This window comes from Cygnus atratus, chromosome 2 (genome assembly GCF_013377495.2).
Source record: "Cygnus atratus isolate AKBS03 ecotype Queensland, Australia chromosome 2, CAtr_DNAZoo_HiC_assembly, whole genome shotgun sequence".
In the NCBI taxonomy this organism is placed as follows: Eukaryota; Metazoa; Chordata; class Aves; order Anseriformes; family Anatidae; genus Cygnus; species Cygnus atratus.
Genome location: NC_066363.1, coordinates 116544550 through 116567886, shown reverse-complemented (window position 1 = coordinate 116567886; position 23337 = coordinate 116544550). Strand labels below are relative to the sequence as shown.

General features: G+C 39.6%; 2 protein-coding genes across 2 annotated transcripts in view; one reads left to right on the top strand and one right to left on the bottom strand.

The window, feature by feature from the left end:
* Positions 1–1622: 1622 nt before the first annotated feature.
* On the bottom strand, positions 1623–12818 carry MCM4 (minichromosome maintenance complex component 4). The gene is made up of 16 exons (XM_035553159.2): positions 12300–12818; positions 12068–12226; positions 11828–11991; positions 11640–11738; positions 11411–11506; positions 11224–11319; positions 10561–10699; positions 9894–10114; positions 9301–9421; positions 6899–7158; positions 4822–5187; positions 4385–4512; positions 3445–3652; positions 2680–2908; positions 2431–2564; positions 1623–2064 (listed from the first exon to the last, which is right to left on the bottom strand). Exons 1-16 carry the CDS (start codon positions 12367–12369, stop codon positions 1972–1974), a joined length of 2583 nt encoding a protein of 860 aa, XP_035409052.1. The 5' UTR covers positions 12370–12818; the 3' UTR covers positions 1623–1971.
* The window catches only part of PRKDC (protein kinase, DNA-activated, catalytic subunit), a 78543-nt gene continuing 67999 nt past the window's right edge, over positions 12794–23337 (top strand). Inside the window, exons 1-15 of the mRNA XM_035553164.2 lie at positions 12794–13051; positions 13170–13246; positions 13357–13449; positions 13956–14030; positions 14474–14582; positions 15835–15947; positions 16633–16732; positions 17274–17329; positions 17444–17474; positions 18184–18341; positions 18604–18750; positions 20344–20508; positions 21215–21383; positions 22418–22467; positions 23025–23162. Of these exons, the coding sequence (XP_035409057.1) occupies positions 12907–13051; positions 13170–13246; positions 13357–13449; positions 13956–14030; positions 14474–14582; positions 15835–15947; positions 16633–16732; positions 17274–17329; positions 17444–17474; positions 18184–18341; positions 18604–18750; positions 20344–20508; positions 21215–21383; positions 22418–22467; positions 23025–23162 (1626 nt within the window). The 5' untranslated portion in view covers positions 12794–12906. The remainder of the gene's footprint in view (positions 13052–13169; positions 13247–13356; positions 13450–13955; positions 14031–14473; positions 14583–15834; positions 15948–16632; positions 16733–17273; positions 17330–17443; positions 17475–18183; positions 18342–18603; positions 18751–20343; positions 20509–21214; positions 21384–22417; positions 22468–23024; positions 23163–23337) is intronic.

Below are 23337 nucleotides of genomic sequence, written 5' to 3'. Positions count from 1 at the left end.
GGATTAAGATCTAATCTGTTTTTCACTAAGCAAGACTACTTACAAGCATTACCATTCTATATCCACCTAACCACAAGTGGCACTTGTACTCCTTGATAATCAAAAAACAACAACAAAACAAGCAAACACACAAAAAAAACACTGTTGGAAAACAAGTCATCGATTACTGTGTAAAAGATGTAAGAGCCACCTAGTGGGATTATTCTGTAAGTGACACTGCGAACACTAAACAGAATAATGTTTTTGGTGTTTCTTTTTAATACAAATGTAAGTAGTCATCTTAAATTGGAAAGGAGCTAAAATCTAATTTACAAACAAAACTTTCTTCAATTTCCTGGAACCCTTGATTTTACAGATATACAATTTAGTTTACATTGAGAAACAGAGGGTAAACAGATCAATCTATGTTCAACAGTAGTAGTTTCCATACTGACAAACAATTTTAACTTAAGGAATGTTGATGCTGTAGCCACATGTATCACTAGGTTTGAATCCTTGGGCTTTGTGCATTTTCTTAAGACAAAGTCTTAAAAATTAAGAAGCATAATTAATAAAATTTCATAGTGTTGTTTCATCTGACAAATGGAGGTACCAAATAGAAAGGGTAGCCTTGGTAAAACTATGAGAGTGGAATAGCAGGTGAGAAAGGCTTGTAAACTGAGGAATTATTTCACAGGCCAAGTAACGTCCATGGAAAAAGTATGCAACTGATAGCTTTCAAAAGTTAAGTGAAAGATAATTGCTTACAATTGTACCAGTCTCTCATAAATGGTAATTGAAATAAAGGTTTGTTACAGCAGGGAAAGGAAAGAAGAGGTCACAAGATGGTTACTTTATAAACAAAATACATACCTAATAAAATGGCAGAGAAGAAAAGATCCCATAAAACAAGTGCCATTAGAGAATCTCATTCCAGCCTTTAAGGCAGTTTGGAATTTTATTACTCGTGTTTCTAATGTATTTTTAAACTCTTGGACAGAAGTAAAGCGCCTCCCTTGCATTCAAAATGAATCACAGAAAGCTCAGTTACAGTTAAGCAAACACTATCTTGCTTATATAATAAACGAGTAGGCAAGAAAAAACATGTTGTAAGTTGCCCCCTTTTACAAATGAGGTATATTCACTTCATGGCTGTTGGAAGCAGTGGCACAGAGTACTCCTGCACTGTACGTTCCCTTATTTCAATCTTTAGACTGAAATAGCTGAGTAAGCAGCTGAGGTAAGCCCAGTGCTGTCTGCACTGCAGTGAACTAAGGAACTCTTCTGCTAGCTCAACTGTTTAAATTGTAGCAGTTAGTGCCAAGCAATGGCTGAGGGCATTTATTACTAAACCTGGGTATAATTGGGGAAGATTCTCCAGTCATGCACCACTGGAAGCTCGTTTCTTTCAAGACTTATTACATGGTATTGCAACAAAGAGGGGTATCTTAATTTATCCAGTTATATTTAAGATTGCAGTAAAAACACTTAGCTTCAAGTAAAAGTTACCTGCCTTTTTTACCTTGGGGGTGACAAAGCATACTGACAAACAACTTCTTTCATGCTCTCAGAAATCTTCCAAGCAATTACAAAATTGTGCTCATCACAGTATATATTTATTTTCATTTGAAGTGAATGCTAAAAACACTTTAAAATCAAATAACTTTATTTCAGATGACAGCAAAGTCAAGTTTCATATATCAGAGTCATTTATGTTGAATTTTTACAATTCATTTTGAAATACAAATAGTATTGTTAGCGTGTTCTAAAAAAAAAAAAAACCACGGCAATTACATTTGCTCAAATGTAAATAGCGTCATTCAGCTAGGGAGTTTAAGACCTTCGTAATGATTATTACTATCAGCACAAGAGATTGAGTGGCACTTCTTATAGCAAATGATAGTCCCAAATCTTGAAGATCTTGCAGGCTAGCAATATAGTAAATAAGGTGAAATAAAAGCTGTTACAAGTGGCTTGCAAGGGAAGACTAACTTACAGCAATCTAACAGTTTTTCCAGTCACAGTCAGGAAGTCATCATCAGCCAAGGCACGAAGTGCTTCCTCAAACATTTCCTTAGTGACAGCCTTAAAGAGAAGGGATAAATCAAGTAAAGATGGAGGGGAAAAAGGACAACAAAAATAGCTTAATTCCTGCCACTTTTCTTACTAGGTTTTCCCGCCTTACACCTGCAAATTTTATTTTATTCTTTAATTTGAAATCTGGCTGTCTGGTGTGGAACCCCAAAGCTGTTTTCTTTCTTAGCTTCTGAAGTGGCAAAGATTCAGAAATCGGACCTCATGCAGTGGAACTGGTTTTCCAGTTATATTAATTAAAAGGTTACGGTCTCACTTTTCCTCCATAATGTGATTTGAAGACAAATTGATGTTGATTTGCAAAAACACCATGCTTTTAAATTAATTAAAATGCAAAAAACAAAGCAGAAAACTTACAATGTCAGACTGTGCTCGGAGATCCTCAAAGAGCTGTTGGTATTTCAAAGCTGGTGTTTTACCCTTTGACTGGATAAGCTTCCTCAAGGCTTGAGCCAACTCCTCTTTCCGCTTACGAGCTGTTGCACTCATTCCTTAAAACAAGGAAGTAAACAGCTTTTAGAAATAAACTAAGGAGGACAGATTGTTACATTTTCAAATGACAAAAGCCCAGTAACATCCCAGCTTTATCACTGCAAAACCACAGACCTGTAGTGAGAATGGATATGTCCACAATGCCAGTCCTTGGATCAGTAGCAGACTGCTTCAGAGCTTCCCGATGGAGGCGTTTTGCTTCTTCTACATCAATTGTTTCGACTTTCTCAGAAAAGCGTACTTTAGCATGTGCTTCTGCCAGTCGGATCAGAGACTCAAGTTGTCGAGGATATGCAGAAACCATTCCCCTGCCACTGCCAATCTTCCTCATGTCCACATATGCCTGAAAAGGAGACAGGCATTAACTAGTTCAGTAAATCCTGCTATTGCCCTTATTTTCAGAGTCCCTTTCACCCCCCACCTGTTATCTCAGACTCTCAGCAACCACAGAGAGTCGTTCCAAGCGGTATTTTTCTTGTGAACCTGCACAGTTCCTGCACAATGCAGAATAACTGCATAGATACATCTTTTCCTGATAAAGCAACTGAACCACGATAACGAACAGTTTTGAATCGCTTGAAAAACCTTCGGAGGAGTCCTACATAATATTGTAGGCATCTATGCTGACAAGTTACTTCATTTCAGTAGAATTTTATGCTTTTATGTCATAGAATCAAGCCAACACATCTGAAAGTAAGCTAAGGATTAGAGCACAGAATGACTTCTATACTAAACCCTCCTTCCTTTTAAATCCTTGTGATTTTTTGATAGGTCTTACAGAAAAGTTGTATATAAACAGGAAGCACACATACTAGGGGATTTTGCCTTTTTTGAGAAGTCAGTGAAGATTTGAAACATTCTTAACAGCAATTACTTTACCTCAATAAGGGCCTGGCTTGCTTCTTCACTTAACCTGGGATTTATGTAACAACGAGCATAGGCAATGTAATCCCTCAGTACTGCCATATCCATGTATTCCTCCTCCATCTTCTCTTCACTTTGATAGTACAGCGAAACCAAATGGCGAGCAAGACGCCTATCATAGGCTTCGTCACGTGGATCCAACATTAAAAAAATCAAGTCAAATCTGGAAGAGATAAGAATCCAATACTTAACATATATACTTTCTTGCAATTTAAAGTAAGGTTTATGGTTTTTCACTTCACAAGTAGAGTCAGGAGTTACTGTATGTTCTATTAGACTGAAAGATATTTTTTCTACGACTCTGAAATTCAGAATGTCATGGTTTGGATTTGCTGTCAACATATGTACTTGAAACTTCGAAGATGAGATGCTCTGTGAAATTCAGTTCCCCATGTTCAAGGCTGATGGTTTGTTTCTTTTTGTTTCCTTGTTTTATGCAAGGAAAGAACAAAATTACTGCTAAAGCAGTAATCCAAAAAAGGCTAGCACCGCTCCCTCCTGACTGAATATCACAGAATAAAAATAAACAGGCACAGAGCTTTAGAGTCTACCACATCCAGTGCAAATTCTCTCATCATCAGTGTTTCATTTCAAACTTCTGTGGGTCTAAGAAAAACATCCTGGGTTTTTGTTCAAGCCATCAACCACTAAGTTTCAGGATAGCTCTTTTAGGAGGTGATCATGAGACAAGGGGAAAAACAACAATAAAAAACAGAAGTAAATGAAGAAATCCTACAGATCTCATCAGATAATCTGTTCAAGATCAAAATGTGTGTACTAGAAGGCAGTGTTCACTCACACAGAAGCTATAATTGTGATTCTACCATACTGAATCAGTTTCACAGAAGGAAGTATAACATTTCAAAAATGAGACATGCAAGGAAGAGTTCAGTACCTTGATAACAGTGTATGAGGAAGCTGGATGTTTTCAATAGTAGTCTTTTTTGGATTCCATTGTGATTCTATAGGGTTAGCTGCTGCTAGGATAGATGTACGAGCATTCAATTGACAAATAATTCCAGCCTGTCAAAATGAAAAGCAGTTGTGAAACCAGAAACTTCAAGATATCACCAGTAGTATTGCATGGGTTCCGTAATCAAAAATTCTATTGCAAAAGCCTTTTAGAGTAAAGCAAGAAGAAAAGCATCTGGAAATAATACAGTTTATGCTATGAAAGCCACGTTCTTATGTAAGTGAGATATGTTACATAATTTAGGATTGATCCACTGACATCAGAAAAGTACGAACCGTTGTTCGGGTAACTTTAGGGTTTTAGCTGCTTAGCAGACACCATGCTTAGAGCAAAGAACCTGGAATTGATCAGACACTTACCTTTGCAATGGATAGAGTCTGCTGTTCCATTACTTCATGCAGAACTGATCTTGTGCTTTCATTCATTTTATCAAACTCATCAATGCAGCAAATGCCATTGTCACTAAGTACTAGAGCGCCTGTTTGAAGAACCAGTTGTCGAGTTTCTGGATCCTTCATCACATACGCAGTAAGACCAACTGCACTTGAGCCTTTCCCGGATGTATACTGGCCTCGAGGAACCAGGTTATACACATACTGGAGCAGCTGTGATTTACTAGTACCAGGATCACCACAGAGAAGAATGTTGATCTCAGCACGGAAGTTGCCTCTTCCCGTGTGAGTGAAATCCTTTCTTGACCCCCCAAAAAGCTGAAGCAGAATGCCCTAGTAAAAAAATAAAAAAACCTCTTTAGTCAAAACAAACTCGTGTATAGTTAGCACAGCCAATCTAACCACTGAACTGAACCGTCTAATAAACTGAAACCAATAAAGTTAACTGGGACATGAAAAATGACACTGGAAACTTTAGAAGTCTAAAAAGGGTTTGTTCTTTACAGACAGCCTCAATTCCAATTAATTACAAGCATATCACAGCTTCTAACTGAAGTTTCAATTCTTTCCTTATCTATTCCAAAATTTATGTAATCAAAATTTGGTAACTAGTTCTGATGACAACAGAAAAGCCAGAACAGACTACTGTTTACCATGAGGCTATGTTTAATCTACGACCACAGTATTACCACCTCTTTCTTAGCATGGAAAAATTGCTGTTTGTACCGTTTTTTTTTTTGTTTTGTTTTGTTTTTTTTTCAAAACAAACCAAGCATTACTTTCTTTCAAGAAAAACTACTGTGTTCACAAAATGACCAAAATAAAAGTTCTTTACGTGCTCATCACAAAGAAATAAAAACCCTAAACACCTTGTTATGTACCAATAATTCCTCCTGTATACTTCTGAAGAAAGCCAGTGATTGAAGTTTTAGTAAAGAAATAAAAGCAACTTAATTCCAGTATTTTGAAAGTAGTGAAACATATACTTCCAGTTTTATGAGTTAGCTAGAATTACCAGAGAGGATTGTTCCCTCCCCCCAGATTTATCAGCTTGAAAATCTGGTATTTCCTAGGCGTTTTTTGTTTGTTTGTTTGTTTTGTTTTTAAAATATTTTCTTCAGCAGCATATATATACACTAAGAAGTCATTGACTATCGCTTCTTTTTATTGACAAGTATTTGGCAGCTGGAAAAAGGAAGGAAAAAAAGGAGGAAAACTGTACACTACTTCATGGAAAGTTTCTACACAACTTCTTACAGCACAGAAGAAACCTTGTAGCACAAGCATGGAGTGAGCTATTCGTATTAGTTCTGTTCCTACTTAGGACAACTTCCAGAGGTTAGTAAAACCTATTCAGTAGCTAAAAGAAGCATGATTTGACCCATTATATTTTCCTCAAGGTCCTCAATATAGAATATTAGCACTCCAATGCATGTGGATTTCAGGCACTTTCAAGTATTAATGACAGAAGTTTGGGATGATGTTGTGAACACATTTTGGTCTAAACCTGAAGAACGTCCCTTGTTAGAGAGTCCCTAGCTTTCCTCAACTCCACCTGCTTACACCCGATGTGCCATATTAGTTTGGTGAGGAAATAAATAATGAGAGACAGTGTTTCCATTTCCGTTTCAATTTCATCATTGCATGGCTTTAAACTCAACTTCTAGCCACTTCAGCAACCTGTGAATTATGACAATACACAAGTCTGTGAAGAAAAATATACAAGTTTTTTTTTAAAGAGGATTGTTCCAGTGTCTAACGTGGCTTTGAGACCCACTATTGGCAGTAGTTTATTTTCCCAGTTCTGATGCCCTTCTACCTTTTAAACATCTTCCCTCAAATTAAGTCCTGAACACCATGAAAACAGTGATACCCTTATGAAGCAACTCCATCCTTTTTTAAGACTGCTCAAGTGGTAAGACTGCTCAAGATCCAGGGGTTTTGTTTGTTTTCACATTTTGAAGCCTCATTTCTATAGCAAATAATTACAAATGTACTTGCACATAAATAACAATTTACTAGACAAATACAGAATTTAGTTTACCTTTTTGATATCTTCATGCTCGTAGATACTTGGGGCCAATGCTGAAGAAAGTCTTTCATATATGTCTGCTTTTTTAGAAAGCTCTTTTAGAATTTCCACACGTTCCTCTGTAAACATTTTTTGCTCTGTTTCCTCATCAACACCATGCAGGCGTTTTGCATCAGTCTTGCGATAGTGTATGACATCAATGTGGGTTTTATAGACAGATTTTACAACGCTGACCCTCGGATTAACTCGAATTGGGACTGCCCTGTAGATACCTGAATACAATTAATGACAGCATTAGATATAAAGATACTGTAGATATAGATACAAGATATAAAGAAACATAAAAACCACCAAACTGAAAATTTTACATTTTTCCTTTGCAAAGTAAAGCTCTTCAAAACAGACTAAATACTTGAATCAGTTTACTTCCCAGTACCACTAAGTCACCTGGAAGCTGACAGAAGATACGTAAGTCATCTATAACCTGTTTTGCAGATATATGTTTTAGCATTCATTTCAGAAGCATTCTGAACAAGGAAATATTTAAGCATTTTTGAAAAAAGAAAATTTAAGTCTTGATGCTTTTGAAAGGCCTGCTGCTAAACAAGTCTGAAGTCAGTAATTCCCCCTTTTCGGTAAGTGCCAAATTTAGTAATAGGCTTATAGTGCATCTATAACTGCTGGTAACATGGCAGTTGTTTTAAAGCAGTATGTTGTTGTTGTTTTTTTTTAATAAAAAAAAAAAAACACAGTTGAAATATCACAAGACTTATTCTATGTTACCATTCTCCTGACAGCAGACACTATTTAAGATGCTGCCTCCTCATCAACATTCTCAGCAGCACAGAATCATCAAGGTCAGAAGGGACCTCTAGAGATTGCTTGAAGATACACACATTAAAAAAAAAAAAACCACACACCTCTCTCCTCACGTTCTATTAAAATTTCTTGGAGGGAACAAAAAAAAAAAAGTGCCCATTTCCTTATGCATTGTCACTGGGCACCACTGAGAAGAGCCTGGCTCTAGCTCTATGACTCCCTCCCACCAGGTAACCATAAACACATAGTAAGATACCCCGAGCCTTCTCCAGGCTGAACAGTCCCAGCTATCTCACTCAGCCTTTCCTCATTTGACAGAGGCTCCAATTCTCAAAAATCACGGCCTTTCACTGGGTTCACACCAGCATGACCATTTCTCCCTTGCATCAGGGAGATGGTGCTCCAGGTGTGGCCCCACCAGTGCTGGACAGAGGGGAAGGATCACTTCCCTTGACCTGCAGGAAATACTCTTAAATGTATCCCAGGAAGCTGTTGGCTGAATGGCAAAACAATCATCTGATACATCAAACACTGCTTCCTTTCATTTTTTTGCAGATTTACTGAGGCTGTGCTCCATCACACCACCATCCAGGTCATTACTGAAGATTTCTAACAGCACTTGGCCCTCATTTTGGTCCTCGGCTACGCTTGCAGTGTGGTGACAGGCATCCAGCTGGACTTGTGATGCTCATCACAACCCTATGAGGCTCGCAGCTCAGCCAGATTTTAATCCAGCTCACCGCCCACTTACCTAACCCATACTTCATCAGGTTGCCTGTGATGCTGTTATGGGAGATAATGATGAAAGCCTTGCTAAAGTCAAGCACAAACTACATCCACTGCTCCGGTCACCTCGTCGCAGAAGGTTGGTATCCACTGTAAATTCATGCTGACTACTTCAAGTCACTTCCTTGTCCTTCATACATAATCCAGAAAGGCATCTCTAAACCTCTTCTATCACCTTCCTAGGGGTCAAGATGAGGTTGGTTGGCCTTGTAGTTCCCCAGGTCCTCACCCTTGCCACAGCAGTGACACTGGCCTGATTTCAGTCCTAATGAATCTTCCCCAGTCACCATGATCTTTCAAAAATAATTGGATGGTCTTACAAAGACACTGGCCAGCTCCCTCAGCACTTGTGGGTGCATCCCATCACGTCCCATTCAGCACATTCTCCTTCTCCACAGATCACTCCTGCAGGTGTATCTGCCTGTAGACCTACGCTATCTGGATGAAATGACTCATCCAAAGTGTTTGGAATTGCATCCCACTCATGGTTCCCTTAGCCAATTTAATTTTGAGTGAAGCCTCACAAATAACCTGAAAACCCAGCCGAAGGTGGCAGGTTATGGCTGCAGGGGACACACAAACATCTGGAAAGAAGGCAGGCTGCTGCATAGCCATTTTATATGCAGCAGATATAAAGCTACGAACAAGCATATGGAGGTAATACTATGCAAGTTAGGCTATATTTCCATTTCATGGAATTTTTTGGATGCACATTATTCATCCTATGAAGTATTCAACTGTCAGGCATACTCAGATTAAAATGTTAAGATTGAGTGAAGGAGGATGCAAATACTCAAGCCAGATTTTACCTGTGACATTAACTCTATCGCCTGGTTGAACTTTATCAACAAGGTCATTGTGAGCGAACAGTGCCACCGTATGAGGCGTCTGCCCAGCTGGCATATCTTCAGGAGACTCCTGCAGTTTGATCTAGCAAAAATAGAACACACTGAAGTTTAGTTTCAAAAAAGGAAAACACTGTCCACAAGGCATTCAACAGGATCTTGTATTATCAGAGTCTTCTGCGTGATTTTGAATCAGGAATGTTGCTCATGAGCAAAACATCTACAAACAGCAAAACTGATTGGTAATAAAAAGATACGGTGAAAATTAAAATTCTGTTCATTATTATGGGTATGGCTAAAGTGCTGTTTATGGACGATGCTCATCCAGTTGAGATGGAAATGGGCATACCACATGTAAAGGGGCTTCCATTTGGAAACATTTAGATATACATACATACTTCATTTCATCCTTTCAGTGCATGTCTTCTCCAAAGTATGGACTATACTTTCACTAATACATTCCACATGTGAAAAGGGAGAAAAACGTTTTGCTCTTTTTCAAACCTTCAGTCTGAAGAAACACGCTGAATTTTAGCCACACTCAAAGTGCAACATACCATCTGTTTGTCAGAGAACATGGATCTGTTGTGAATCAGGGCCATACTGTGCGTTGTGTTACAGTGCTTGCATACTGATGGTTCAGCAATCCTGCCGCGATCAATTTCTACTCTTGTGGTGAAAGCGCAAACCTGGCACTTAAAGAACGCTTCTTGCATCTCAGGAATTAACTGGGAGCTTCTGATGACCATACCACTGATGGTGATAAGTTGATCAATATCTACAAAATACAGATATTTACGTCATTGCATCACAGTCTTTAAAATAACCTTCCAAATTCCACATTATATTAGTTTTTAGGTGGAAAGTAGACGTTTGGCTAGGTACCAGTATTATATCCAAGCCAAAACAGAAATAGCTTTAACTGTGCAGTACAAGTATACTAATTCACATGAGCATTCATACAAAAAAGTCTTCTGCACTTGCAGAACTAAGAACGTGGGTAGTTCATGTCAGAAAAATTTCCTTTATGGATGTTACTCAGCATTTGGGCTCTATAGCACTTACTTCCAAAACAGACAAGAACTAGACAACAAACTAGAAGACATGGGTCTGAATGTACCAGACATCCAGTTTTATACAGCCGTCATACAAATTCTGTGTTAACATTCAATAGGTTTATATAAATCCTTCACATTGTTTTTTAACATGGCATCAAAAGTTTACCTTCAGGATTTAGACTTCTCATATTCCTAGTCTTCAATGCATTATATGGCCGTACTTGAATTTGATGTTCTAATATTGAATCAGGGTAACGATCAAAAAATATCTCATTTGCAGCCATATCAAATGTTGGGATGACTTCCTGTATAGAATTGTTAGAAACATTTACGCTTAGAAGTTTAAAACAAAAAGAAAACAAACAAAACAAAGAAAAGAAAAAAACAACAACAACAACACCCCACATCACACCCAAACAAAACACAAACCTCACAGGATGAATTATTTTTGCATAAAGCACTTTAAGTGTTGCTGATCAGCCAGGAACGATAAGAAAAAAGTTGTACCAGCTAAGCATTTCCTACGTAACAGGCAATTCACTGTTTAGATCAGGTTTAGTTATTTGAGCATTGCAAAAGCAAACGAAAAAGGTACAAACTCAGGACATTGCAGTTTACCACCTAATTTTACATTTACAACAGACCCACAGTAAGATGTAAAACCAAAGTTTTAACTACTATGAAATAAGGCATTAAAATGAAGAAATTGAATACGAACACAGACGTTACACTGAACATAAAAATTGCGCATTGCATTTAAACAAAAATATTTAAAGCTGGAAATATAAAAAGGCCTCTTAAAAGCCAGAAATCAAGCATACTACTTCACCTGAGGATAGCAGATCAGTTGTCTGTAAAGATTTTCATCAAATGCTCTTAGATGATCACAATTTACATTCAGAAATGGTTCCCCGACCATATTAATCTGCAAAATATTTGAAAAGAAATCTTCAGCTCGCTAGCAGGTAATGCCAAAAAAAAAAAAAAAGCGCTACATTTTGCTATGTTACAAGTACCTCTTCAAGGCGCTGCATGTAGCGTGGTTCATTAAGATCCAAGCCAATGTCTTCATCCTCTTTAGCCAGTGGATCAATGAAACGCTGAAGAAACCTCTGGATATCCAAAATGACAGGGAAAGATGTATAGAATTTAGTAGTACGCACCTCTACTTTGTATCAGACTTACTGTGTGCAAAACAAACTAGCTTTTCAATTGAAAAAGGAAAAGAAGGAGCTGTTCACCTACCTGGAATTTTTCTTTGCATGAGGTTACGTTCACATCTGTTCCCCAGATAACGAGCTTTTGTCCAAGAGATTGCTCACTGGCTACCAAATCCTCAGCTGGCTGCAGGGAGAGAAGTTAAGCATGTGGAAATACGAGCAGCTGGGCTAAAAAGAAGTAGCTGGACAGGAAGTTTGAGGTGTCCAACATACCCCATCTGAGTGTAGGTCGACTTGTCTGGCTTTACGGGCAGAGCCCAGGTCCGGCCTCTGCCTCACCGGGGTCCCGCGGACGCCGCTGCGCGGGGTGCCTTCCACCCTGGAGCTGGGCGTGCCGTACGTCAGCGGGGAGCTGATGTCGAAGTCGAGAGGAATGGCTACGAAGAGAGGGGCTAGGTTAGGACCATCGAGGTCTCAGATCGCGACCGAGCCGCGCCGAGGGGCCGCGAGTACCCGAGTGGCGGAACTGCGGCGGGCTGGAGAAGAGCGCGTCGGCGGCGCCGGGGCTGCGGGCGTCGGCGGGCGGCGAGGTGGGCAGCGGCTGCAGGTCCCCGGGGGAGGCCGAGTCGTCCGGGCGGCGCTTCTGGGACGGCGGCGAGCGGGCGTCTTGCGCTGCGACACAACGGCCGTTAAACCGCTACCGGGAGCGCCCCGTCCCCGCTCCCCGTCCCCTCAGAGCACTCACGGGTCGAGGGGTTGCTGCTCCGGCCGCGCTTGCCGCGCCGGCGGCTGGGCGTGGAGGCGGGCGACGACATGGCTGTCGCGACAGGGCGAGCCGGAGTAGGACCCCCGGCACAAAACGGCAGCGGCCGCCCCCTGCTCCCCGGTACCCCCGCAGACCGAAGGCGTCCCGCGCCGGCTGAGTCACGTGCTCCCCGTCTCGCGCGCTTTCTGCCCAATGGGAGCGCGCGGCGCGGCGGGATCTCCCATCGGAGGCGGGACGGGGGGGGCCGCGGGGAGCGTGGTGGGAAGAAGGGGAGGGGGGGAGATCCGCAGCCCCCAGGATCACAGCGGTGGGATATTTGGGGGGTATCCGAGGGATAGCGTTACGCTGCGGGCCGCCCGTCGTCCTGACGAGTGGTAGACGACCTCGGGAACGGCGCACCCTCCCTCCGGCTCGCAATGGAACCTCCCACTCTCGGCCGAATTTCGCGGCAAAACAGAGCGGGGACCGCCCGTTGCCAGTCCGGCAGAGGGGCGGGGCGGCTGGGACAGCCCATTCCCCGCAGGGGGGCGCCACCGCCCCCCCCCGCCTCCCCCCCCTTGCTCCGCGTTGGTCCGCGCCTCGCGGCATGGCGGGCGTCGTGCCGGGCACCCTGTGGGAGCTGCAGGGCTGCCTGCGCCACGCCGACCCCCCCGGCGCCGCGCTGCGCGCCTGCGGCCTGCTCCGCGCCCTGGCCGAGGCCTGCCTGGCCTGCCCGCCCGGCGCCGCGCAGGGTACGGGGGGGCGGGAGGGGGAGGGGAGGGGAGGGGGGGGCGCTGCGCCACCGGCACCGCGTCCGTAACGCTGAGTGCTGACCCTGAGCCCGCGTCCCCCTGTCCCCTCTCCCCGCAGCGCTGCACGTGTCCCTGGTGCTCTCGGCGGAGCAGGGCTTGCCCGCCTTCGTCTACAGGTCGCTGGGCGCCGAGGAGGTAGGTGGGCTCGGGGGGGGGGGGGGGGGGGGGGGGGGGGGGGGCTGCGGGGGCCCCGCCCTAAATTCGGGTGCCCCGGAGCCCCCCGCTCCCCATCGCTCTCGTTTCAGTTCCGGGAGTGCAGGGAGGAGGCGCTGAGGTTCCTGTGCGTCTTCCTGGAGAAGGTCGGCGACAGGGCGCATCCCTACGCCTGCAGCCTCAAGGTGGGCGGCTGGCAGGGGGCTGCCCCCTTGCAAGTGGCGGGCTCGGGTACCGAACCTGCTCGTTGTAATCTCCGGTCTGCATCCCGTAAATCCCTGCCTTGGCTTTCACACCTGTAACAAGTGCACGTCCACACACACGTAATCTCTAACTGCTTCTCTCGGCGATGGTTACTTCCAAATAATCGATTCTGTAAAATTTCTCCTGCTAAGTTATTCTTGCAGCATGCAAGGAATGGTGGGTTGCAGGCAGAAAACTTGCCAGGTGTGCCTTTCCTTCCAGAAACTGTCCCTTCTTTGCTTGAGCCTGGATTTGTTATTGTGGCAGATGCTGCTGCAACGCTGTCAGAGAGACCCCTCTCAGTATTACTATTTCTATTGTTACAGTCTTTTTTAAAACCTTGAGTGTGTTAGGATCAGAAACTTCAAAGGTGCAGGTAAATACATCGTTATCTTTTAATGTTTCTGTACTTACAAGCATCATAATCTCTTTTTCCTTTCCTCTCTAGCAAACCTGTGTTAGCGTTTATACAAAAGAAAGGGCAGCAAAATGCAAAATTCCAGCCCTGGAACTTCTGATAAAGGTAAAATGTAGTTTATAATCTCTTTTTCCTAGAAAAATCTGTTGTGTTGCTATAATCGTGTTTTATCGAGTAGAAAATCTGTAGGCCACAGTAGCAAGAGAATATTGATAGTGTAATATTAGATGTTAATAGAAGTTAGGTCTTAATGACAGGTTGTCTTTGGTATTCCTACAGTAGGTTGCTCAGATGTCAATGTGTTAGTCCTTCATCTGATACTGCAAGACACAGTTGCTTTGAAGGCAGTGGTGGATTTTCTTCCCAGTTTATTATAGTTCTTTAAGGAGAATTTTTCCACTTGTATACTTAAAAAAAAAAAAAAAAAGTATATCTCACATATCCTGTTAAAATAGATTAGACACAGTATGTGAAAGGTGTGGAGGAAGGCCTCTTTCAGAAGGCTTGTTACTGTGTGCAGCAGCAGTTTTGTTTCTTATTTATTCTAGTTGCTCCAAAATTTACGACATTCCCGTCATATGGAAGAAATGAAAGTTGGGGAGATCTTTAATAAATTTTATGGGGAGCTTGCAGTAAGAAGTAGAGTTTCTGATACAGGTAGGTTTTAGTTTTTCTGTCAGTGTCCTTTGTTTTATTTACTCTGGTTTTGTTTGATTATTACCCACAGAAAGTGTAATTGGTATTACCGTAGCAAGTGTGTTTAGAAATGGTAGCTGTCAAGTCTTAAAGCTAGTAAAGTTTGTTCAGGTCTTCTGATCATGATCATGCAGTTAATGTTTCTTAGCAGATCTGTGTATGTGTATAAGCTAACATGTGGGAACAATTATATATTTGAATTCAGGGGTGGCAATCTATACAGCATTTTAGCATAGTTGATGTAAAAGAGTGTTTTGTATGCCTAATCTGTTGTAACTAGTCTCTGAATGCCTAAATCCTGACAGTATTTACAGCTTTCTTGGTATAAACCAACTTACCTTGGTTAGGCTGTTAGATTTATTTTTTTATCTAGATTCAGTGTTAACCTGGTGTATCTAAAGCTTAAAAGTTACTCCTCTACCTGCTTTATAACTTACAGGTTATGTGTGTGTATAATATGAGCTTTAAGAGTAGTCCCAGTCCCAACAGTGGGTGCTCTTATCAACAGCAGAGTAAATTCCAGGCTGTCAAATACCTGTCAAAGTTTGTGTAAACCCCAGCTTGATTGCTAAAGCTTGTCATAACCTTATTCCAGCCCTAGCATTTTTTTTTTTCCACAAAGCTGCAGCTTTAGTTTAATTCCGGAGTTTATCATTTCCTGCCTTGCCTAATTATATATTTTTTTTAGAATATTAAGATTACTAATATGAACTGTCTGAACACGTCTGATGTTCTTGAATATGAACTGTCTGAACATGTCTGATGTTCTTGGCTAGTTCCAGCTAACATTTTGGCTTGACGGATCCTGCCCTTAGGAAAGTTGCTGTGTCTGCATGGAACCCAGTTAGGCTGAACTCAAGCTTGGTAACTTCTGCTAGATGTTGGCCTTCACCCTGGTGGTATTTATAAGACTTGACATAACCTCAAGGCCAGCAGCAAACTTGAATTATTGGTAAATGCTTCTTCAGTGGATATGGCCTTTATTAATCATTTTTCTAAGCCATGTTTTAAAAAAAGAATACATTTATTAATATGAGATAAGAGTGCATCTCACATCATAGTATGCAGACATATATGTATGCAGTATATATGTTTTTCCCACATGCTAATCACAAAGTAAAATCCTCAGGGATGGTTGTCTTATGGTTGCAAGTTACATAGGAACTGCAGTAGAAATTATTTCAGTAATTAATAATAACAAATTACTTCCTAGTACTGGAGAAGATCTATGAGCTTTTGGGAGTTTTGGGAGAGGTCCAGCCCAGTGACATGATAAACAACTCTGAAAAACTATTCAGAGCTTATTTGGGAGAGCTTAAAACACAGGTATGTTCTTTTCAGACTCTTGTATTGCTTGTGTTTGTTTGTTTTCCCTTTGGTGTTTTTTGGTTCTGTATGTTGTAGTACTATTCTTATTTAGTACAATGTGTAGAGATCTAACTGGACAATCATAAAGGCTTCCTTAAGTACTGTTAAGGTTATAGTTCTCCAGTTCTGAGAAGTTTTTCAAGTAAATATTTAAGGCCATAAATGACCATAAAGGAACAAATTAACTGTGAAAAAAGATGTCACGTGATGATCATTGCAGTTTGTGCCTGAGCAAAGTTATATTGCCACTCATTGACAGTTTCTGATTTTGGCTCTGCTAGCTGCAGAATCCTTGCACTTCAGGTAAAGAGCATGCTGCTGCCAACTTCGCTTTCCTATATTCTGTGCTTTTAAGAGATTAGCGTGAGCTATCTACGTTTTGCTGTTGTTAGTCTTGGTGGAACATATTTTATGGTCGTCAAAGGATTTCTTACACTCTTGTAGTTAAACACCTTCAAATTGTAGGAGATTTCTGAGTAGTAGATATTTGCATAAATTTATGTTCATAGAGGTGAGTGCTGACATAGCTGTACTAAGTTGGATTATATTACTTTATCTGCACTTCTATGAACTGGGAAACCTTGGAGGTAAATTTATTTTATCTTGAGGATAATTTTTTTTTTTCAATTCCCATTTTTGTTAGATGACATCAGCTACAAGGGTACCCAAGCTAACCATTGTAGCAGGATGCCTGAGGGGACTGGCTGCGCTCATGTACAACTTTACCAAGTCCGTGGATGAAGGTATGTAGCTTCATGTAAGACAGTTGAACAATTTTGACATATTTTAACTGTTATACAGCCAGCAAGCAGCACTGTTTTTAGTTGTGTACTTGGAACAAAAATTTCCCTGCTGGTAGATGGTTCATGCAAAAGCAAGGCCTGTGCAGCTGTGTGGTCCCTGTAGTATGTCTTTGTGTGGGATAGCTTGATCACTGCGTTTCTGTATGTAAAGGTTTAAAGTGCTGTGTTGTAACCAGAGATTGGACAGCTGTGAAAGCAATATTGAAGCTAGAGTGCAGTTTATACAGAGATGTGTTTCCTTTAGAATAGGTATCAGCTGAAACAAGGGTATTCAGAATTATTGACGAATATAATGTAGAATTATTATTTTTTTTATATTTAAGAGCGTTTTTGGAAAAAAGCATCTCTGCTTCTTAAAATGGAATATTTAAGGCTTTCCAATTTATTTCTTCATGTTAAGTTTTGGATAAAAATATCTTTTATCTTCACTCTATCTGTTGTGTATCAATAATGAAACACTAATTATTGGATTGTTTCACAGATCCTCAAACTTCAAAGGAGATTTTTGATTTTGCAATGAAGGCAATCAGGCCGCAGGTAGATCTACTACATTTTAATTGATCCACATAAATTATTTAGCCCTACTGAGAAGAAGAATTAATTGCATATGACAAATGTTTGTGTTTTTTTTTTTTTTTTTTCATATTACAGGTTGATCAGAAGCGATATGCAGTCCATCTAGGTAAGACTATAATATTTCAGGTCATCCCGTGGGGGATACCAGTCGTGCAATGAATTCTTCTTTCTGGAGATGTTTATTCTCTACTGGTTCTCTTCAGATCACTCTAGTCTTCTAAGCTGATCAGGGAACAAAAATGGTGTATTTTAAGAGTTAAATGAATATTTGGTTAAACTAGGTAAGCTCTAATTGGCTTACAGCCATATTACACTTGATTGCATTTGCTCCTATGCAGTAAGTACAAAACCCTGGTATAAGAGGAGGATCATAGTAGGAGTAGAAATAAGAGGAATGAAGCAAATTAGGCAGTAATGCAGCAAATGCAGAAAATTGCATTGCAGTTTGGTGGAGGAGGGGGCTTGGGCTATATCCTGACCACAAAACTAAATCCTTGTGAATCTGTGATCGAGTATAATTATTTGTAATCACTAGAATCCCTTTCTTTTTCTCTGTTAATATAAATTATTTGAGAACTCTGCTGTGCTTTCCATAGTGTTGTACATTAAAAGAAGAGGATCTTTGAGGGTTGTTTTTATGCTTAAATTCTTAGTGTTTGGATATTGATACTATAAAGGTTACAAAAATACATTTTTATTTCTATCATGGTAGATACACCTACCTAAAGTCGTAATATGGACTTTTATAGTTTGTTCTTTTTTTTTAAAGCAGAATATAAATCTAGGTTTTAATGAGAATTGTTTTAAAATTGCAGCTGGTTTACAGTTGTTCAGCTTTCATGCTGCTCAATTTGGTACCCTACTATTGGACAACTATGTCATACTCTTTGAAACAATGTGTAAATGGTGTGGCCACCCAAATCAAGAGATGAAGAAAGCTGCTCATTCTGCACTGGATTCATTCCTCAAGCAGGTATCACAAGTTCACTGGAATCTCTGAGGCTAAATCAAAGTCAAATTTCTTGAAACAGTGGGGATATTTGGTATATTTGCTGCTTGGAAGTTCAGTGATTATTTTTATTTTATTTTAATAGTTAATTTGGTTGAAATGCTTCATATTACAAGCTATGTATCCTTTAGGACCTACTGTGCTTGGTGGCTGGTTTTTTTTTTTGTTTGTTTTGTTTTGTAGTTTCTTGTGTGGAAATCCTGACGTTTTAGTATCTCTTTTACAGATGTCAATAATGGTAGCTAAGGATGCAGAGCTACACAAAAGCAAATTGAAGTTCTTCATGGAGCAGTTCTATGGAATCATCAGAAGAATGGATTCGAGCAACAAGGAGTTGTCCATCGCTATTCGTGGATATGGGCTTTTTGCAGCAGTATGTACATGAATTTTGTTCTGATAAAGCAGTTTACTTGTACTGGTTTAAAGCTGAGATTCATACACCGCAATCATTTTATGATTTTGAACATCTAGTTGTATAGAAAGTGTTCCTGTTTCTGGATTAAGTATTGAATTTGATTAGCTGCACTTTTGTAAATATGTTGTGGTTGAAAGTTACTGAAATGTGTACTGAATTTAGTGGGACCACTAAGTTGTAGTTACTTCTGCTTCTGTACTAGTTCTAAGGTGTTAAAAACATGGACTTCAGGTACAGATGTCACAAAACCTAAGGAAGTGCTTAATCACTTAAGTACAGACAATACCTCATTAGCTCTGTGTGCATTTTAGAGTCCAGGCCAGCTCTACTCTGGAAGTTCAGATAGTTTCCTGCAGAGCAGGAATCTCAACCTGAACACCCAAAGTGTGCTGCTAACTGTAGGAGACTAGGAGGTAACCTGTGAAACATGCGTAAATTAAAAACCAAAACCATGCTTATATACTTCAGTAGAGAGTCAGGTCAGTCTGTCAAGAAGCACTGTTAAGAATCAGTTTCCAATTTTTGCCAGTGGTTGATTGAAATGGGAATATCACCGTAAAGGTCCTATAAGGAATGGTGTTTATGTATCTGCAGCCTATGTGCCTGATGGTGCTATCCCAACTTTTATACCACAAAGTTATAAACATTTGTTTTTTTCCCCCCTTCTCAAAGATTAAGTTGTTATTTATTTAGAGAAGGATAGGAAGTGTAACAGTATCTGGTTCCTAACTGAATCCGTTCCATTTTGCTGCCATTTGAGCTGAGTACATTTGTTTTGTAGAATTTTCAGCATTCATTGTTGAAACCTAGTCTTCTTTGAGGATATGAGCTAGAAAGGGATTGAGTTAAGGCTCAATTAATTCCCCGCAAAAATGAAGTATATCAAATTACTGAATCGACAGAACAATGTTAAAAATACCTGTTATGCAATACAAGAAATTGATTTAAATTATATTAAAATCACATGGCGTAAATACTGAGATAGTTATATATATATACACACACACTGTTACTATACACTATATATTACTATGGTGTTTATATATACTATAGTATATTACTATTTATATATAACAATATAATTCTTCAAACTTTAACAGGAAAAAAAGGATCTTAATGATGAAATACCTCTAAATCTTTAATGTATGAAGAAGCACTAATAGCTGTTAGTCTAAACAGGCTAAATCTTGGCCAAGCTTCAGATGATAGGCTGTGAGGAAGCATGTCTTGCTGCCATTGCAGTTAGTAACCTTAGCCAGAACAAATGTTCAGGGATTGATTCCAGTTCAAGGCAAACTCTTTTACAATCTAATTGCTAAAATAATTCTGAAGAAACAATTACAGTTCTACAAGTGATAAATGGATAGTCTTTATTTTGTTACCCTGTTCTTAGGCTGATTAGATTCAACCTTTAGCCTAACTTTTTTATCATTACCTGAATCGATCCATTCTTTTTCCACAGTCAGTTTCCTACTATGTTTTTTTTCCTGTGGCCTGTTTCCTATTTGTGTATGAAGTTGCTAAATCAGTATTTTATTTTCTGTCTGAAAGCCCTGCAAAGCTATACATTCTAAGGATGTTGATGAGATGTATGTTGAGCTCCTTCAGCGTTGTAAGCAAATGTACCTCACGGAGGCAGAGACAATAGATGACCAGCTGTATCAGCTACCAAGTTTCCTCCAGTCTATTGCAAGCGTGATATTCCATTTAGATACAGTAAGTGGAGTATTTAAAGTACCAGTCAAATTTTTTATGCAGCTTGGGACATATAAGAAGGTAGTAGCAATGAACTTGATACCTATGATAAAAGGTATTTCTTTATCTGAAATGTGATGACTTTCAGCTTGTAAGGGATGGGACAATGTCAGGAGAATACTCTACTAGATTTTATTTGAATAAAGAAAATGTATGGAATATACTAAAAAAATTGTAGAAAATACTAAAATATTTTGATACTGATACTTAGCATGTTCTCTGAGGCTGATAATTTGATTTTTCCATTGATGCTGTGTTGTCCGTCTTGTAATGAGGGTTTTCTGTATCCTAGCTGAAGCTGGGAAGTAAGGCTAAGGTGGAGAAGAGACTTTCCTTACGTTCTGTTTTCAGATTAAGGATGAACAGGTTATACTGTTATGTTTTTCTTGTTTAATTAAATTGGTACTTTCCTAATAAGCTTAGGAGTGATTCCAATGGAGCTCTGATCTGTTCAGGAACAACTTTTCATTGTGTGCTCCAGTAAACTTTCCTACTCTGTTTTTCCAGATGTCTAAGATGAATTCACTTGCTAAGTCTTTTGCCATTTCTTAGAGTAGGTGATCATGTAAATTCTTCTAAGTTTCTTGCTTAAATAATTTAACGTAATTCTGCATGTTAATATTGAACTAGAATCATTGTCTTCACATTTGTTTTATTTTTCTTCTAGATTCCAGAAGTATACACTCCAGTTCTTGAACATCTAGTTGTGCTACAAATCAATAACTTTCCACAATACAGTGAAAAAATGCAGTTAATCTGTTGCAGATCTATAATAAAGGTATTTCTAGCCCTCTCAGGAAAAGGTCCCATTCTCTGGAGTTTTATTGGCACTGTGGGTGAGTCTGTGATATTAACTCTGTTTGTTTGTTTGTTTGTTTTCCTAAATTGATTAACTGGTTCTAAGAAAGGTTTATGGAATAGCCATTTGGCGTCAAAAAGGAAGCTTTTTCAACTTTTTAATAATGAAGAGTTAGGGTTCTCATTGTGTTATTATTTACAAAATCCATTGCTAAATCACGTAGGAAATGTATTTAACAGTTGCTTTGGGTGACAGCATGCGTTATGATCAAGGACAGGAGAACATATTTTTGTCATAATCTGTTTAAATGTAAGACTTAGATTCCTACAGTGGTGAGAGAGAGCTTTTACAAAAAACATGCAAAAGTCTGTTCAATACTATTTCAGTTACCGTTGTGAAGTATCAGAGGAAGTAGAGTTAGTGTCATCTGTTAGAAATAGTCTTTTCTATGCTGTCGGACTTGTACATAGTAAAAAGATGAAAATTCCAAATATGCAGTTAGTAAGATACAGTCCTGCAAACATAATAGATGTGGTAGTATTGGTAGCAGGCAATTCCATTAGCTCCCAGTGTGCTGATGCTTCATTACAATTAATTTTAGAAATTAATTTTTTAATTTTTCAGTGGCTTTTCTCTATTGCTGTGGTATCTTCATTGTTTCCCTGTTCTTCATTTGGGATGTGCTGTACACCCAAAGCACCGTGCCAGAATGGATGTCCTAAATGCATGTCTGTGAGAGTCATTGGGAGTTATTCTTTTTTTTATCACGTGGGCATTATGAAGAATGCCTTAGTAGTGATCACTGCATTCAGACTCCCCAAAAAAAAAAGAGCCAAAGTGGTTTTGAGAAAAAGTAGTAAGTTGCATGTTCAAGATTGTTCTTAAAAGACAAGTACGACCAAAACCAGAGCCATAAATCTAGAGTATTTGCCAGGGAAACAATCTTTTGTCTCTACCTTATCCTGAAAAAATATAGAAAATAAGGAACTGATTGAATTCATTGCTGACATAAGGAATTATATGGATGCTATGCCTTTTGAAGTCTGTTGAGGCAATTTTATTCTATTTCAGTGCATCAGGGATTAATCAGAGTCTTCTCGAAGCCAATGACATTTTCAAAGGTAAAATAACTGTTTAAATATATTTCTCGTCTAGATTTTTTAGAGTATACAATCCAGTTCTTGAAAATCTAGCCAAGTAAACAGGGAAAGGCCTAAAGACAAAAACAATAGCCCTGTCTGTTTTGAATTGTGGCCCTGTTGTTACCAGTGTCTGGCCCCTACATTTGCTCAGAATAGTAAGGATGTCCCTCTTGTACTGAATGAAATAGAAGGAAGTATACATTTGTTTTCTGCAGTTCTTCTTTGCTTAGGTCATCTAATGGGGTTGTAATTAAGATCATCCATCTTTCTTCCAGGTTAACAAATTCGGAATTTAAAAAAAAAATTTACTCAATGTATGTGTTGAGAGAATCCTGTGCAGCAGGAGTGTTTCATATAACTAAGGAAGAGATTGAGATTTTTGAAAGGATATGGTGATCTTTGTGCTATTTTCAGATTGGTTAAATAAGAAAGCCAAATGTTTTGGGTTTCTACCTACAGAAGTAATTTTATATTGTTTTGGCTTGAGTCAGGTAGTTACACGTGTTGTGTTTGTGAAAAATACTGTGTCCTTTCAGGAATTATTTGGAAAAGAAACTTCTGAATCAGAAGACTCCTCTGAACCCGGAGAGACTGGGACAGGGAAATGGAAAGTACCAACATATAAGGACTATCTGTATCTTTTCAGAAGTTTACTGAACTGTGACACAATGAAGGTAAAAGCATAGTTATTCCTGAGTCTTATCATGGCTTTTTTTTTTTCTACACTGCTGTAGAAGAACTATTTAAAGGATTTAGTTGGATTTTGCGACTGGTAAATTAATTAAACAGGGAGGAATTTCAGCTTCCATAGCTGAGAAACCTCTAAAGCCTGATTCTCCAAGTCATTCT